The following is a 15,010-nucleotide window of genomic DNA, read 5'->3' on the forward strand; positions in this document are numbered from 1 at the left end:
GACGTCACGTGATCTGCTTCATCACCGTAGAGGGGGACATCGCGCCATCCGTCGGTTGTGAATGATACTTCCAAATACTTCGAGACCAAGGAAACTCAACAGTGGCCGTTACTCGTTAGCTGGGAAAACGCAATACGCACACAAGCCGATTGAAGGATCTTGAGAGGGCGAAAAGAAGTATCTGAGGTAATTATATTGGACATACGTTGTACTCAAGTCGATAGAACACGTTAGGCGCGATGCTATTATTGTTGAAGAGCGTCTCTCTTCTCGCGGCCAAGTTCTTAGCAATGAACAAAGTCGTCGACAGTTCTGGCAGCCGTAAAAATTTCAATGCGACAAATTTCAGACCAACCTGGCCAATTAAATTTTCGTCGGTAAAAAGCAAAAGCCTGGCGTATAAAATGAAATTATAGATATTTCTCCTGTGAGTATTCTTATTCCGTTCGTTCGTGTTTAACCCAAAAAAGTGCAATACATTAACCTTAATGAACGTAACCGTTTCTAATTACAGGTTAAAAATTAAGTGAGCTTCGGATTTAATAAAGTTGAATTAAAAGGGGCTCTTATTTTCTCTCTCCGAAGGCTCGGGGCGACCCGAGGAGATATTTTATTAGATGCAAATTACGAGAAGTAATTTATATACCGAAGCCGCTCGTTCAATTGCCGATTATTGAAATCCCTGACGAATGGAATCCAAGAAAATCCAGCTGGATAAAAATGCATTCGGTGGTGAGTTCGGATGAATCCGTAAACGTGGATCGTTTTGCACACGTCGCTCACCGCTCAGATTATTCATCACGATATTCCAAGGAACAAATATCGGTCACGAAAAATGCACTAACGAAAAACGAAGAGCATTTATCGCAAAGCGCGACGTATTCCTCAATGTATGGACTTAACAGTGAGCAACAACATATATTAAACTCTTTGAATCAACCTGAAAAATAACTCCATTTCCTCGACGCGTTTCTACCACGTTTCCGTTTTCAATTTTCCATGGATACTGTTTCTTTTTTCGTTGTTGAAACTCGAAATACATCCGAGTTTAATATATCAAAAGCGATACGGCTGTATACACGCCCGGACATGTACATACAATAATATCGAAATAAATTTTACATGTAATTAAATAAGTAAATTAAGTCTCGAGAAACTTGTAATATAATTGTCATTTTCATTCGCATTAATATAAAAGCTCCATGTGTTACATATATAATTATAATTATCATGTAATAGACCGAAATATTAGTATTAGTCCTAAGTCTCTCTTTGAATTTTCAGGGAGCACGCCGTTAGAACAGTACACTGCAAATCGCCTCATTAATTTAGAGGAAGATCAACGGAATCAGAAACATGCAAGTGTTGATACGCATGATATCGATTCGTTAAGCGGACATTCAACGATATCCTGCGTCAACCTAAGTCTGTGGTGCACGAGACTATGTCGTGCGAAGAAAAGATACTCTGAACGTGTTTTTAAGAAACCGATGAGACGAGTTCTTCAGCGAATGAAGGCGCGAAGCAAGAAGAAGTATAAAGAGCCTGACGACACAGTGGCGGTCGCGGGTGCGTCAACCGCGCCACAGCAAGAATCGATAAGCTATCGAGATGCCCCAAAAAAATCTAGAAAAAGTCGTAAACAAGATGTGAAAATTGCCAAAAAGGACACCTCCGAGGATGCCAAAAAAGAGCGAAGAGAGAAAAGGAAACGAGAGAGAGAGGAGAGAAAAAGGAAAGTGACGATGAAGGAAGAGAGGATAGAGAGGAGAGAAAGACGTAAACGCGAGAAACAGATTCTGTATGCGGAAGAGAGTTCGGTGGCGCGTGACGATGACCTCGTCGCCGAGAATTGGGTCCAGGTGAAACCGCCGCCATCGATCGCGGATTTTACACAAACTTGCTGTTACTTGTGCGCGCAGAGCACGTTGCCGATCCAAACGGTCGTCCCCAAACCGGAGCAGTCCGACAAGAGCGTTCAAGTTTCGCCTCATAAATTTCACCCGGAGACGCTCGATAAGAGCTGCAGCCCGTTGCTGCTGGCGCGAACCGCGCGGTCGTCCGTCAAAGTGGAAACGCGGGAGGCCAGCGTACTCTGCCCCGGCACGAGCACGGTGCAACGTGCGAAAAAGCGCAAGAAGTTCGTCATATTTCCGGGATTGACGCGAACGAAGTGCCCAGCGGGACCACGTGCCGCCTGCGAGACTGACAAGCCAACGGTGGTCGTAACTGCTGGACGCAACGATAACTTGGAAAAACGTGGGCCAAGGAGGTGTTGCAGGGAGAAGAACGCCTGACACGCCGCAAACTGCAAAACTTTCCCGGATTAACTAAGGTATGATTATTAGGTGGAAAGAATAATTATATACATTGTGAACCATTAACTTTCCATTATATCACTTCATTCAAACGCTCATGCATTCGCCCACGGCTACGTTAAAGCTCGTAATTACTCCCACGTTTTTTTCTCGCGAGACCGCTCGTGCAACATTCAAGCAAAAGAAACTTGTTTATTACTTCGTTAAAGAGGAAGAAGACTCTCGCGAATAGAATATAATTTATTGACGCAGAAGCAAATGTATTTATTCGTAGACTCTCGCTTCTCGATACTATTTCACGGTTTGCCTTTTTTTTTTCTCTCTCTCTTCTCTCTTCCCTTGTACGTTTCATAATTCAAGATACGTCTCTTTCATTTTTAAACTACTTGCTGCAGCTCTTCTATATACTTTACATAGAGACGCGCGACCCTAACTCGAGTGTATATTTGAATTGCACGTTGCATACGAATCGTTTCGATAACGCATGTAATGCCACGGTTTGGCATATCTCTTTGTCGATAAATTATACCCTGCCGCGTAAGCTTTGTTCCATTTGCGCGCGTGTAAGCGGAAAGTGTTAAATTATGTATAACAGTTCGAATCAGACTCTTACGTACACATAATTATTTCATCAGGAGCGAAATCTCCTTATCCTGATTGCATCCCTTGCGATTCTCCGCCGTGCAATTTGGCGCGACAATAAGAAGTTTCCCTTTTATCTCGCTCTTTATTAAAAACGGCGAGGCGCAGAGTTTTTTTCTTTTTTTTTTTGTCTTTTTATTTTTTTTTCTTTTGACGCATCTTAAGCCCTTCAATTAAACCGCCTCTTTGTGCCTGGTTTCATAAGTTCTCCGAGGACAAGCACGGCTTTTCTTGAACGGTCGCTTGGAAAATAGAAAGCGCGAGACGTCGGACGGGATCCCGACTGTATAAACGTCATCTTCATATCGTTTCCATATTATTTTCATGTGTTCCCTACATCATATTTCCGCACGGCCGTTTGTGTCGCTTCCACGTCACTTGCACATGACTGCCGCCTGGATAGAATCTTGTCCCGGCACCGTGTAAAGTCGCAAGGAAATTTAGAGCCCGTCTATCTTTCGCATTCTCTCTCGTACGTTACATAAATCCGTAATATTTCATGTAAAGATTAATCTAAATAACATCGTACTTAGCGCAAAGTTACCGTCTCGCATTTTCCTACATGAATATCATTGAAATGCGATTCTCGTTCAATTACTGAAAAAAAAAAAAAAAAAAAAAAGGGTGCCACGGGTAAATCTAGTCATCTATTTCTTTTTCTTATGTATACGATCCCCGCAAGTGTTACATAAATCTATAGTTATCACATTTTATGTACAATGGAAACGATTGACGATTCGAAAGGAAATCAATTTCACTACGCTACCACTAGAAACGCGAGGACGAATTTGAATTTACCTCAGTTTAGTATAAAACTTTTGCGCGAAACATTTGTAACGTAAATACATAATCAAGCTTCATGTGCAACAAAGTCGCAATAATTGAGAGGTCTCAAAGACGCATCGTGATCGAAGCAAGTCGTTTTGCGAGTCACACTCTTTTACGAGGTAATAGATTTCTTATAAGTCTAGACTTGTATAAAATAAGAATACCCGTATGAGATTAAAAAAGAAAAAAGGGAAACAGGAAAAAAGGAAAGAAACATCGAGGACTGTTGATTTAATTGATGGCGAACGGAAGGACTTATTGCACTTCGCGGTCGCCCGGCCGACAATCGACCAAGTAGTTCAAGTCTGTGCTGCATCAGATCGTATCTGAAGATGATACGGCGGGTCGGGTCGGCAAACTAGAATTTCCGTCATCCGACAAAGGGCCACCGAACATCAAAGGCGCCGCGTAGTACGGAAGAAGGGGATACTGGGTGGTAGGGAAATACGTCGGTGGAAACAGTCCCTGCCTTTGCGCGATCTTCAACCTGGACGTGAGCTGCTTCTTCCACTTCGTACGGCGATTCTGGAACCACGTTTTGATCTGGACCTCGGTGAGATTCAGACACTTGGACAGCTCCATCCGCTTGCTCACGCTGAGATACTTGTCGATCTGCGAAAAGATGCATGGAAAAAAAATAAAAATTAATTGGCGAGAGCTAATTATACGTTGCGAGCAACGAGAAGTAAATCGTACCTTAAACTCCGCTTCAAGTCTTTCCAGTTGCTTTGCACTGTAAGCTTGACGTGGTTTCCGATCAATACCTGGCTTCCTTGACCTTCTGCCACTCGGTTTAGGCGCTACAAAAATAATCAGAAATAAAATCTTCGTTGCATCACGCTAATAATTACCGGAGATCGCACGGCTGACAGAGTCAACCGCGGTCGTCATTGCTAATTGCGAGAAAGTTCCTCGAGTTCCCTGACAGTTTTTTTTGACGATGGTATTTTCGGAGATTTATTGTCGCGATAATCAAAATTTAATATTCTAATCGCGCGTCTTAATTGCAGGGCCAACTTCGCCAGCTCCGGGCTCAATTATCACCTTTACGATTTCGAAGCACCACCCGTCAAGTTCTGTCTAGGATCACCGAACACCTCTGAGGATTGTTTGCGGAATGTGTGACATCCTAAGGTCAACACCATCGAGGTGAAGCGGTAACAAGTTGTGCAAACAGTTTATGACGGAGAACGTTTGGATGCGATTATCATCGCGGTGCAAAGCAATACTACACATTTCCTTTGAAAAGCAGGTATAAGATATTATAACGTAATTAGATACGCTAAAATAATAGGATAATTGTTAATCACGTTGGCAAACATCCACGAATAATTCGTGTTAGAATACAAATATCGGAACGCGTGTGTAATACTTTAGACTAGCCGTTAATGCCACTATATATATACTAAACTAAACAGCTACACAGATACATATTTTTTTTTTATTTAACGTTATATTATAAAAATATTATTTAATCTTTAAAAAGAGTCATTAAAAAAAAGATTCAGCATATTTAAATTGTTCATTAATCATGTGTGACACGACGATTTTTATTTTCTATAATTGCAGAAACTATAAAAAAAAAAATGGCACGGACTTATATGACTGTGCACTCCTGAGATAATGTTCTCGCATAGAAATAGAAATTTTTTTTGCTCTTTCCTCGTGTTTAATCATCAGTTAGCTGGGCGGCCCTTACACGACGAGTCAACAAATACATGTCACGTATTTGTACAAAACCTTCAGAATTTTACAGGACCCTTCAAGGGTGTCTATGACTATAGAGAACAATTAGATTTTTATAACAGAGAACCGTATGTAACAGTAAAAATATGCGTTTTTATATTCTATGTGTAATATGTGTTTTAAATGTAAGATAAATTATATTGATCGTTGATATAAAATTGTTTCATCGCGTGAATTACTAAATTAAAATATATAAAATATAAATTTGATTGATTGATTTACATATAATGAATATAATTACAGAGATGATCGAGTTCTTAGAAATTGAAAGGCTGCTGTGGCGACTAGAAAGAATACGCATTGTGACGAAGAAGAAGAACCGGCGGGACCAAGATTTACGAGTGTGCAGAGACATTTAACACCTTCGTGGAAGATAGTTAGACCAACGGTGCTGATAAATGGGCTTCTAACAGTATGGCGGATAGTAGCCGGAAAGGGAGAAACAAAGCGATGGTGGATTTTAATTTTATCTCAAAATTGCAAAATTTTGACTATAAATTATCGATAAAGGTATAATAATTTTTTTATGCAGTTCTATTTAGATGAAATAAACTTATATGGGGAAGAACTGCATCATTTACAGTCGCAAGAAAATTGTAATAAATACTTTGAATAATAATAAAAATTATAAAATGTTTTATTAATGCTAAATATTTCATATTTTTAGCATTAACACGCCGAAAACATGGGGATGCAACAACTGGGCCACTGATGTGTACCTCGCGTGTCAAAAAGCTGTTATCATAGGCGCCTCGTATAATATCCAATATTCGTTGAGGCCAAGAAAGAGGGTGCCCCATCTTACACTTCTCCCGGCATTGTGTGGGAAAATAGAATTACGGTGGTAAGTTATTACGAGTGGATAATAATTAGAGTCCTTTGTCGTCACGATTCTCCCCGACGGCGCAAGTGCCTCAGACACGAAGAAAAAGATTTCTAACACCACGAAGATTTTTCTTAGCCGCTTATTTATAGCGTGCTCATTTTTACAATTGACAGACAGAATTAAACATTTTCTAATTCACAATTTAATTTAATAGCACAGATTTTATTTCCGAAGATATTAAATTTTTTTTTAATAGAGCGTCGAGTTAAAAAGAATTTTTTAAGAACTTATAAAGAGTCTAAAATATATATATAATATTATCGCAGCTACTAAATTAGATTCTTAAAACGTGAACTTACCTTGTAAACCAAACAGTTGTCCAGGCTTTGTTTGAGCAAACCAACTACTATATAGTAACGAGGCTGATGCGAGTGATGTTGCAGAATACGCCGAAGAATCGGCACCTAACGCACTTTCGGTGTACGGTAGTCCCACATGAGTATACAAACTCCCTTCTATATCTATCAAATCGTATAGCATAAATCATATATCTACGTAATTGTTTAATATATTATCTTTGGACGTATTTACAATGATTCACATACCAGTACGTGTGGCTGGTATCGCCGTCGGCTTGACGAAATGACTTATCCTGTCTTCGGTCTCGTCCTGATCGTCTTCCTTATCGGGATTGCTTATTCTTGAGATCTCTCTCTTCTCATTTCTTCCAAGGATGCTGTCGATCGTGAAAGCACTAGACGCCGCGATCGGGGACGAATTTCTTCTCTCAATCTGTTGTTTCTGAAATTCTCTGTAGCCCTCGCAGCTAGAATCGGATGCGTACTCGATAGATTCTCGATTAGCAGTCGGTGATATGCAGCCTCTCTCGATGTTATTTGAAAAAGTCTCGTTCTCACCCGGTAGCGATCGTGTCCGACGGAGATCATAAACGGCATCGTTCATTTTCTCGCGGTTTTGGTACAGTTCCATCTTGTGAAAAATCATCGATCTCGTCTACAGTTGACTGACTTTACTCGGACGACACATACGCTTGAATAATAATTTTCAATCGCTGCACTTTACATTTAAAAACGACCGAATTCAATAACTTTCTCACGTTTCTATTCCTTTAATTATATTTCACAGTTATTAATATTAATTATTTGAATAAGTTTATAATTTAGTTACATGTTGTATTATATTTTGTCTTCGATTAATTTATTGAGATCAAGCGATTACATATTTTTTAATCGACGATTTACGTTGCAAGGAACTTCTGTGAGTTAACAATAAGCGGTTTACGCGTTTCTTCTTTGATCGATCACACCTGATCTCGTACTAATCTCTCTCGAACCGTCCGAAAGCAAGTACTTCCGAAAGTATGACAAGTGGCACGTGTCTGTGGTCCAGAGGAGGACCTCCCAGCATCCCCACCAGCTTCCCAAGGGAAGGTCATCCCGTGAGGTTGGAAGAATATCTCGCACCTTGGAAAACCCCCACTTACTTGATATTTCTGATCGGAGTAGGGATCAGCATCCAGGCAGTTTATAACAGAGATTTGCTATTTTCCAACTAATAGCTTTCAAATTCAATCGCATTACTTGTAAAATGTTGCTTTTCTCTCGGGACAATCTAACAATTAACAAAGTTCTACGATATGACTCAATATTCATATTAATATAAAAATACATTTATTAGAATTAAACATTTTTTTATCATTGCGAATTTATATTTAACTACTTTATGATATTGCTTATTTATTAATAAAATATGGGCAGCATTAAAAATTTATCTACTTTTCAATACGTCTGCTACTTTGAATATTAATTTTATTTGGGTAACATGCAAAGAAAACTGTTTCTTAATAATTTTATTTTATGTATTTTACTATTGTATCTATCAAGATATCATATTTTCTATCAATGCTTTCGGTGCAGCATAATTTTGTAAATTTATACGACGGATCTCTTGCATTCCTATTTTATCGAGGCATTCAGGCGTTTTATGGTCTTTTCCAAAAAAAAGTGCTTGAGTCCGACGATTCGGCTTGCGCACTAGTATATTTTGCCACCACGAAAAAGGGTTCATCTGGGATCAAACGGTGGAATCTCCGATTGGTTCCAAACGCGCAGGGTGCTTGCGCAGCAACCGCCTTCTTTGACCCCTCTATCTCGAAACTTTATGCCGGTAAAACGATGGTCGCTTCTCTCTTTCCTGTTCGCGCTTTAGTAATGGATAAACGCTTCTGCCACGTGAAGAACATCATGAAAAAGTACCGCAAAACACTTCTTCACGCGTTTAGCAAACCCGCAGTGGTTCTCACTATAGGTAAAAAATGCCACACTTCTTTGTTGCAACTAGACGATTATTTTTTTTAACATAAAAATGCATTTTATTAGATGATAGGTAACAAATTTAATTATAATATACAGCTTTATTTAGTCACAAGTTTGAATTGATCTGACGGCAATAGGTCTAAATATATTTTAATATTTCAGATTGAAGTCTACAAAAAGGAGAGAAACCGTTCCCCAATAATTAGGAAGAGAATAATGAAGCATAAATGAACAGGCGTGAAGACGATAGCTCTCATCTACATTGTTCAATGTGGTTTCAACTCGTAGCCGATGATAGCCTTTATTGAACCATATCGTGCTATTTCTGTTTACGGGCAGGATGTAGCGGCCATTTTCGCGAATGGTGCGTCCATTAGTCTCCGGGCTACCCGTGCCAATCTCAATGTTCATCCTTGCGAACCGTAAATCCACTCGGCGCCGCGTTTCCGCAGCTAAAAGGACCAATGGCGATTGTGAGCCCTTTCTACCACGCGGCTCCTCGTCATCGATCCTCTCCCCGATCCACGTCTGAGTTATTTCGTCTTTGTGGAAGAGCGTATATCATTCTTTTCATGTACATTAGACACCTCAGCACGCAGCGTCGTGCTCTGAAAGCGCAGTCATTATTAATCTTTCAATACTCCCCGTTTGAATTTGGATAACATAACTATCGTATTGAAAAAAGAAAAAAAGAAAAAAAAAGGTTTACTCTCGTAATGTAAATGACGCAATAATTTACGTTAATTTCGAGCTATAGCTGGTAAAAAAATTAATTTAATTTCTTTTAATCTTTCTTTAATATAAAATTAATAAGATCACTACCTTGTCGCGACCAGAGAGATGATTATTTTCACTTGCAATTAAACGTTAAATTCATGTTCACTTGTCCCGCTTGCTGTTTTGCATGCTGATTATACACGGGGTTGAACATTTTACACGTACTTGCGAGCGCGACAAATATTGAATCTTAAATACATGAAGTGAAATGCGCTTAAGGCGCGTCTTAGGTGCGAAGAGAGGAAGTAACGACATGGTCAACGCGCAAGTTAATTTACAACCGCGGGCATTACTTCCTGGAAACTAGCGTGGACACTTAAACGTTCTTTCCCAACCTTCTGCGATAGCGACGTGCCTTTCTGAACATCACTCGAGCATCAAAAATTAATTTAAACTCCCAAGATCGTGCGAAATAAAAGCCGTCGGGGGTTTCCTTTTGAAATCACGCTTGATTAACGCAATTAATTTTCGCCTGATCCGCGCGCTCAGATAATGCGTGATTATTTGTGATTTATTTGCTTTATACGCCATCCGCAGCGGCACCCACCCGTAAATGTTTCGAATAAACGATCCATTTGCTCGCTGCGAACTTTACTCTCACGTTTGATGCACGCTGCGCCACGTAATTGAAACGATCAATCAAACACCTGAGAAAAGGAGGGTGAGCTCACGCGTGCACAAACCGCAGGTCGCATTCACGCAAAAGGGGAAGTGCGAAGCACTTCGACTGTGAGCAATTAAGAGCCTCGTCTTCCGTGTTTCGGTGAGAAGATATCGTGGTCACGCATCATGTTCCTTAAAAATATTAAATTCAAAAGAGAGAACGTCGCATAAATATCTCCATATCCCGATCTGTTCGCCAAACCGCACGTCTCTCCGTTTCTCTTTCACACATTGTTTATGAAAATCGTAGAAAATCTGAACCATCATATTTTATTAAACAGTAAATAAGTAGGAAGATGGAAAGGCTAGATACTTTAATCGTATATTTTTATCCGATATATTTTTGCGACTGCGACACTATTAATAACCGAGTGGAGAAACGTTTATTTCGGTCGCGGATAGGACGAGACGCGAGGATTCTTTCGAAACTGCGCGATTAATTTTCAGTAAGCTCGGCGTATAACTGGCCGCTTTCGGTGTGTGTACAGATATAGCCACTCTCGCGAGATATTAGACAGGTGAGCGCGTTCCCAGGGGAACAAAGGCCCCATTACCCTGTCTTACCACCTCGACCCGGGCGGACGTCCCGACAGACCCTCCGCTCTTGAAACATTCATAAGAGCGTTGTAAGTGGTTTTTAATAAACGTATTTAATCATGAGTGTCGGATTACGGATTAAATCGGTGGGCTTGTCACCCATCGAAAGGATTAGTCACGAATGTAAACAGATACACAACCCGCTTCTTGCAGGTATGCGGGCGCGTTTTCGGTATATCGACCTGGCATTGTTTTATTTCACAGCTCTCTCGGTTCGTCGAGTAACAAATTAAATTACGAAAAATTAATCCGGACTTTCGATACGCTATAACTTTAAATTTATCAAACGTATTGAAATCAGATGCTTCTTCTTTGATTTTTGTTATGTGTTGAACATTGTCACTTGAGAAGACAATTAATAATTGTACTGTGCTGCATTCAATGCTCTTTTGCACTTCAAACTGTAAATGAAACTGTTGTAACGCAGTCCAGTAACATTACGGTTAAAGCAATTATTTCTAGCAGACAAGCAAGTTGCTGCAAGAGCGTGTCGCCTTGTCTTCAGTTCAAGTCACCTCCGTGTTTCAGTGACAACTGCCGTGGTTTAGGTGAAATGTCACTGGAGAATTTCTTAAATCGCAGCGAAAAACTTCGAACTTGCAAAGTAATGTATCTCTTTATAATTTTTTTCTCGATTAGCAAGATATCAGCGCAAGAATGCTTCGACGACGGCAACGAGTTTTGTATCAATCAGAACGACATATTATCCGTGGACCTTCTGCCTGGATCATTTTTATTTGGCGATCAATATAAAAACAATGTTCCAAAGACAGTGGTGAATGAAACGATGGATGGATCTTTTAACGACGCGTTGAATAAAATGGAGTATCACAGGTAAATATTAATAAATTAATTTAAATGTCGATAAGTTGAAAATGTAAAATGCATACCGATGTTAAATTAATTTGTATGCAAAATTAGGAAAAAAATGAATGAATATCTTTGTCACGGCTATATGGCGGAAGAAATTTTCAAGGAAGTGAGCACACCTAGAGTGAAACGACATCCAGAATCAACCAACGATCCGCATCACACTTTTCTGGGAGAAGACGACAACGTTACAATACACGATAAACTTTTATCCGACGAAGGAAGCACGAGATATAAAAACTGGCTGCAACGGTGAGTATATAAAAAATTAATGCGACTAAAGAATATCATTATTTTAAGTATTTTTGTGAATGGTACCAAGTGTCTTGCAAAATATCAAACGACAGTAAAGTTCTTTCTTTAATTTTTAACATATTTATAATAGAACGACGACGCTGAACGACGTGTATCAGCACGTTGCTCCCCGCAAAAAGATAAAGAAGAAACAAGATGTTCAGCGTGATGACATTGAAGAATTTGATGGCGAAGTGACGGGATTTGCGATGCAAGCTCCTCTGCCATCGAATGGAAAAGTGGGTGTCTATGAACCGTCGCATGAAGGTAAATTGCTAAAGCTTATACGGAATATAACGCGCTGCGAGAAAGATTTAGCACAACATAAATTTACACGTTCCACGAAATAGATGACATGCTGCCATCGTCGACGGGACATCATTCCTTTCATTACGGCCACGGCAGTCACTTTGGACATCACAGTGACTTATTTCCATCGATTCATGAGGAGTATTATTATCCGCCACACCATGAAGAGGAGCATAAGCCTTCTTATTCCAAAGGAAAGGGCCACGAGTTGTCGATTGAAGACTTTTTTGAAATCGCACTCACCGCACTTGCGTTTTTAGCGTTTGGAATGTTTATTATTCAGCTTTGCATGAATGCCTCGGTAATAAAAAAAATTATTCTGCTTATAAGATATATCGAATCTTTTTTTTTAAAATAAATATTTTATTTAAAATATTTTTAAGATTATTTTATCAAAGAAAGAGTCACATTTTTATTACGTTTTACGAGAAACAATTTCTTTAGTGTTACGTATTTTTCAGGCGACTACTAATGGCAGCAGACGAATTAGGAGACATACAATTTCTCTCTTTCCCTCCATCATTAGCAAGAAGGATTTAAATGAACTGTCTTATCGCGTTTTGAGATCCATCGAAGCAGCTATGATCGCTGAAACAGATTCCGGTAATTGTTTGCGCAGGGTACTGTGCGAGGATAATCAATATTCTAGAGAAACTAAAGATGATCGCAGAATTTGGATTCCCGTTTGGAGGTATAATAAACTACGTAATAATAATTAACTGAAATATTAAATGTCGTTTTCATAAATCGATCGACGCTATGGATAACATCGACATCCTTTTTTACAGCTTAGGAATGAGCTGGCTGTCTGGCAGAGTGCTACATAGGGCTCCGTGGTCGGCAATGTTGGATTCTGTGAAAGCATCCATTCTGGGCTTGGGCGGAATCGACTGCACTTCTTTTTACCCAGAATGTGATCTTGAAAACGAAAGAATTAAGCGACGTCGCAGAAAAAGGAAATAAGTGATGGCTTTACGAGACTTGTAAAAAGTTTAGTATAAAATTATTTAAATAGCGGTACACTTGGGAGGATTTTAAACACAATTAGAAATCAAGAATAATATAAATGCAACGTATCATTGTTTATTATTGCTATCTACATATTCTTCGGGATAATTTTTATTTTTGACATTACGAATTTGCAGAAGAGTAGCATATCTAGATCCACTGGGGCATACGTGAAATACGTTTCTGTTACCTCGGTCTTGCAGTGATTGACAGTTTGTCACAATCGGCATTTTACGTGTGTCGCGTAGAGTGCGAAACTCCGCAATCTTAAAAATTTAAATCAAATTTATTAAAGAATAAATTAATGCCATGACAGTTTGATTCGATTTAATTATACTGTTTATTAAATAGTTTCGTCAACTTAATATAACTTACTTGGTCAATGGATATTCCTAATGGTTCTCTGCTTATTATCCAAAGTACACTATTTCGGATATTTGTCATGGTTATGGAACCCCAGTAAACGAAATAATCTCTTTGGAAGCATCTCATGATATTTATTAAAGGGAAAGGTATTAAACGGATAGAAGAGTGAGCCGCTTGGATAAAGGGTAACGTATTTATGATATCGTCCAGAAGTGGATTAGGGGCTTCCTGCAGCTGTATGCAATGTTATTTCTAAGATACATTATTTTCTTAATATTTAAATATGTATTTTATCTTATTCAAACTTTGTAGACACATCTTTTGAAAAGTATTAAGAAAGTAACGTATAAAAAATAATTTAATATGTAAAACCTTAATGTAATAAAATTAGTTTATTCGAAATAAGAACGATATATATTTCAGCACCTGAAAAAAATATATCACGATAGCAATACCATCGTTTTGACGGAGTGCCGACATTTGAGTGCCGTAATCACTGTTATAATGAACTGCGTGAAGTTCCATTGGCATGCTTTGCGAGACAATACATTTAAATCACAAGTTTAATTAAATTTTAAATAAAAAAATTTAATTTTTTAGCATAGATAATAAAACCTCCCGCCGTCGACGTAGTGTTCACTTCCATCCATATCAGTTTTGCCCCAATGAAAGTGAAGTTGCGAAAATATGTAACTGCTAGCAAAAGGGCCGCCGCACAAATGTGGTTGTTTATCACGCCACGTTGTACTAAGCATGACTACAAATAATATAAGGAATTATTTTATTATAAATCAATTACAGTTAAACATTTGGATTGTATGCTACTTCTATTTTTTACCGGTGTAACCAGTGTTTGTAAGTTTTAATTTCTTCGGCGTGACATTATAATTGCACCATTGTATGGGATATAAATTTATACATTTCATGTAACTGATATTCAAATCGATTGGTGATCTTAATTTGCCATCAGTGTAAGCCAAATGTTGTATAAATCTAATTGTTTCCTCATTACGCTCGTGAGAATCTAATTTAATAACGAGAAAAAAAAAGTTTAGCTTAGTATAAAAAATATGTTAACTGTGTAAAAAATATGACTGAATTATTGTACCTGCCGAAGAACTCATGCCGATATATTGAATGGTTTTTATTACTGGTAAATTTATATATTAATGTTTTAAATGTCACATTTCACTAATTTTATTTCGCTCAATCTCGAATGGAACATTTTGTCGATATCGTCATCGTTGATTTACAAAAAATGTTTCATATTTAAAAGTTTATTTCTAAATAGGGACTACAGAAATGTGCCATTAATTTTTTTTTTTAATTTTCGTGTATGTTTTTAAATTTGGATGTCATTTATACGTCACGAACGCGAGTTAATTTAATTGGTTAATTAACTTTCAGAGTTGCAACATGTATTTTTGACA

The 15,010-nt window shown here is 38.5% G+C and overlaps 4 protein-coding genes across 6 annotated transcripts; 2 read left to right on the plus strand and 2 right to left on the minus strand.

Moving 5' to 3' along the window:
- The first annotated feature begins 54 nt into the window (after positions 1-54).
- LOC139110291 (DNA ligase 1) lies at positions 55-6,339 on the plus strand. Of its 3 annotated transcripts, none has more exons than XR_011546970.1 (6): positions 55-427; positions 515-904; positions 1,285-2,335; positions 4,799-5,040; positions 5,778-6,044; positions 6,202-6,339. XR_011546970.1 is itself a non-coding variant. In XM_070669937.1 (4 exons), exons 2-3 carry the CDS (start codon positions 721-723, stop codon positions 2,295-2,297), a joined length of 1,197 nt encoding a protein of 398 aa, XP_070526038.1. In that variant the 5' UTR covers positions 55-427; positions 515-720; the 3' UTR covers positions 2,298-2,335; positions 4,799-5,299. The 3 variants fall into 3 exon arrangements, 1 of the variants encoding a protein (XP_070526038.1); XR_011546971.1 differs by having other exon boundaries at positions 515-732; XM_070669937.1 differs by lacking the exons at positions 5,778-6,044; positions 6,202-6,339 and having other exon boundaries at positions 4,799-5,299.
- LOC139110482 (barH-like 1 homeobox protein) lies at positions 4,023-4,933 on the minus strand. The gene is made up of 2 exons (XM_070670293.1): positions 4,886-4,933; positions 4,023-4,628 (listed from the first exon to the last, which is right to left on the minus strand). The coding sequence occupies exons 1-2, from the start codon at positions 4,931-4,933 to the stop codon at positions 4,104-4,106; spliced, it is 573 nt and encodes a 190-aa protein (XP_070526394.1). The 3' UTR covers positions 4,023-4,103.
- On the plus strand, positions 5,780-14,219 carry LOC139110483 (uncharacterized). The gene is made up of 8 exons (XM_070670294.1): positions 5,780-5,877; positions 6,202-6,378; positions 11,373-11,567; positions 11,655-11,855; positions 11,989-12,164; positions 12,248-12,507; positions 12,668-12,897; positions 12,995-14,219. Exons 1-8 carry the CDS (start codon positions 5,780-5,782, stop codon positions 13,167-13,169), a joined length of 1,512 nt encoding a protein of 503 aa, XP_070526395.1. The 3' UTR covers positions 13,170-14,219.
- Positions 13,542-14,653, minus strand: LOC139110484 (carbonic anhydrase 1; the record flags this gene model as incomplete). The annotated part of the gene is made up of 5 exons (XM_070670295.1): positions 13,542-13,814; positions 13,886-13,898; positions 13,990-14,112; positions 14,196-14,337; positions 14,419-14,653. Coding segments are annotated over 5 exons (786 nt in total), but the record flags the coding sequence as incomplete, so codon positions are not given.
- Positions 14,654-15,010: the final 357 nt, after the last annotated feature.

The sequence above is a fragment of the Cardiocondyla obscurior genome, linkage group LG20, assembly GCF_019399895.1.
Source record: "Cardiocondyla obscurior isolate alpha-2009 linkage group LG20, Cobs3.1, whole genome shotgun sequence".
Classification (NCBI taxonomy): domain Eukaryota; kingdom Metazoa; phylum Arthropoda; class Insecta; order Hymenoptera; family Formicidae; genus Cardiocondyla; species Cardiocondyla obscurior.

Bases quoted from the DNA above. Each gene is read 5' to 3' on its own strand.
- LOC139110291 (XM_070669937.1), top strand. From the start codon at position 721: ATGCATTCGGTGGTGAGTTCGGATGAATCCGTAAACGTGGATCGTTTT. The intron at 905-1,284 runs GTGAGCAACAAC...TTGAATTTTCAG, and splicing joins CTCAATGTATGGACTTAACA to GGAGCACGCCGTTAGAACAG.
- LOC139110482 (XM_070670293.1), bottom strand. From the start codon at position 4,933: ATGGTGTTGACCTTAGGATGTCACACATTCCGCAAACAATCCTCAGAG. The intron at 4,629-4,885 runs GTGTTCGGTGAT...GGTAATTATTAG, and splicing joins TCCGCAAACAATCCTCAGAG to CGTGATGCAACGAAGATTTT.
- LOC139110483 (XM_070670294.1), top strand. From the start codon at position 5,780: ATGATCGAGTTCTTAGAAATTGAAAGGCTGCTGTGGCGACTAGAAAGA. The intron at 6,379-11,372 runs GTAAGTTATTAC...TTTCTCGATTAG, and splicing joins GGGAAAATAGAATTACGGTG to CAAGATATCAGCGCAAGAAT. The intron at 12,508-12,667 runs GTAATAAAAAAA...CGTATTTTTCAG, and splicing joins AGCTTTGCATGAATGCCTCG to GCGACTACTAATGGCAGCAG.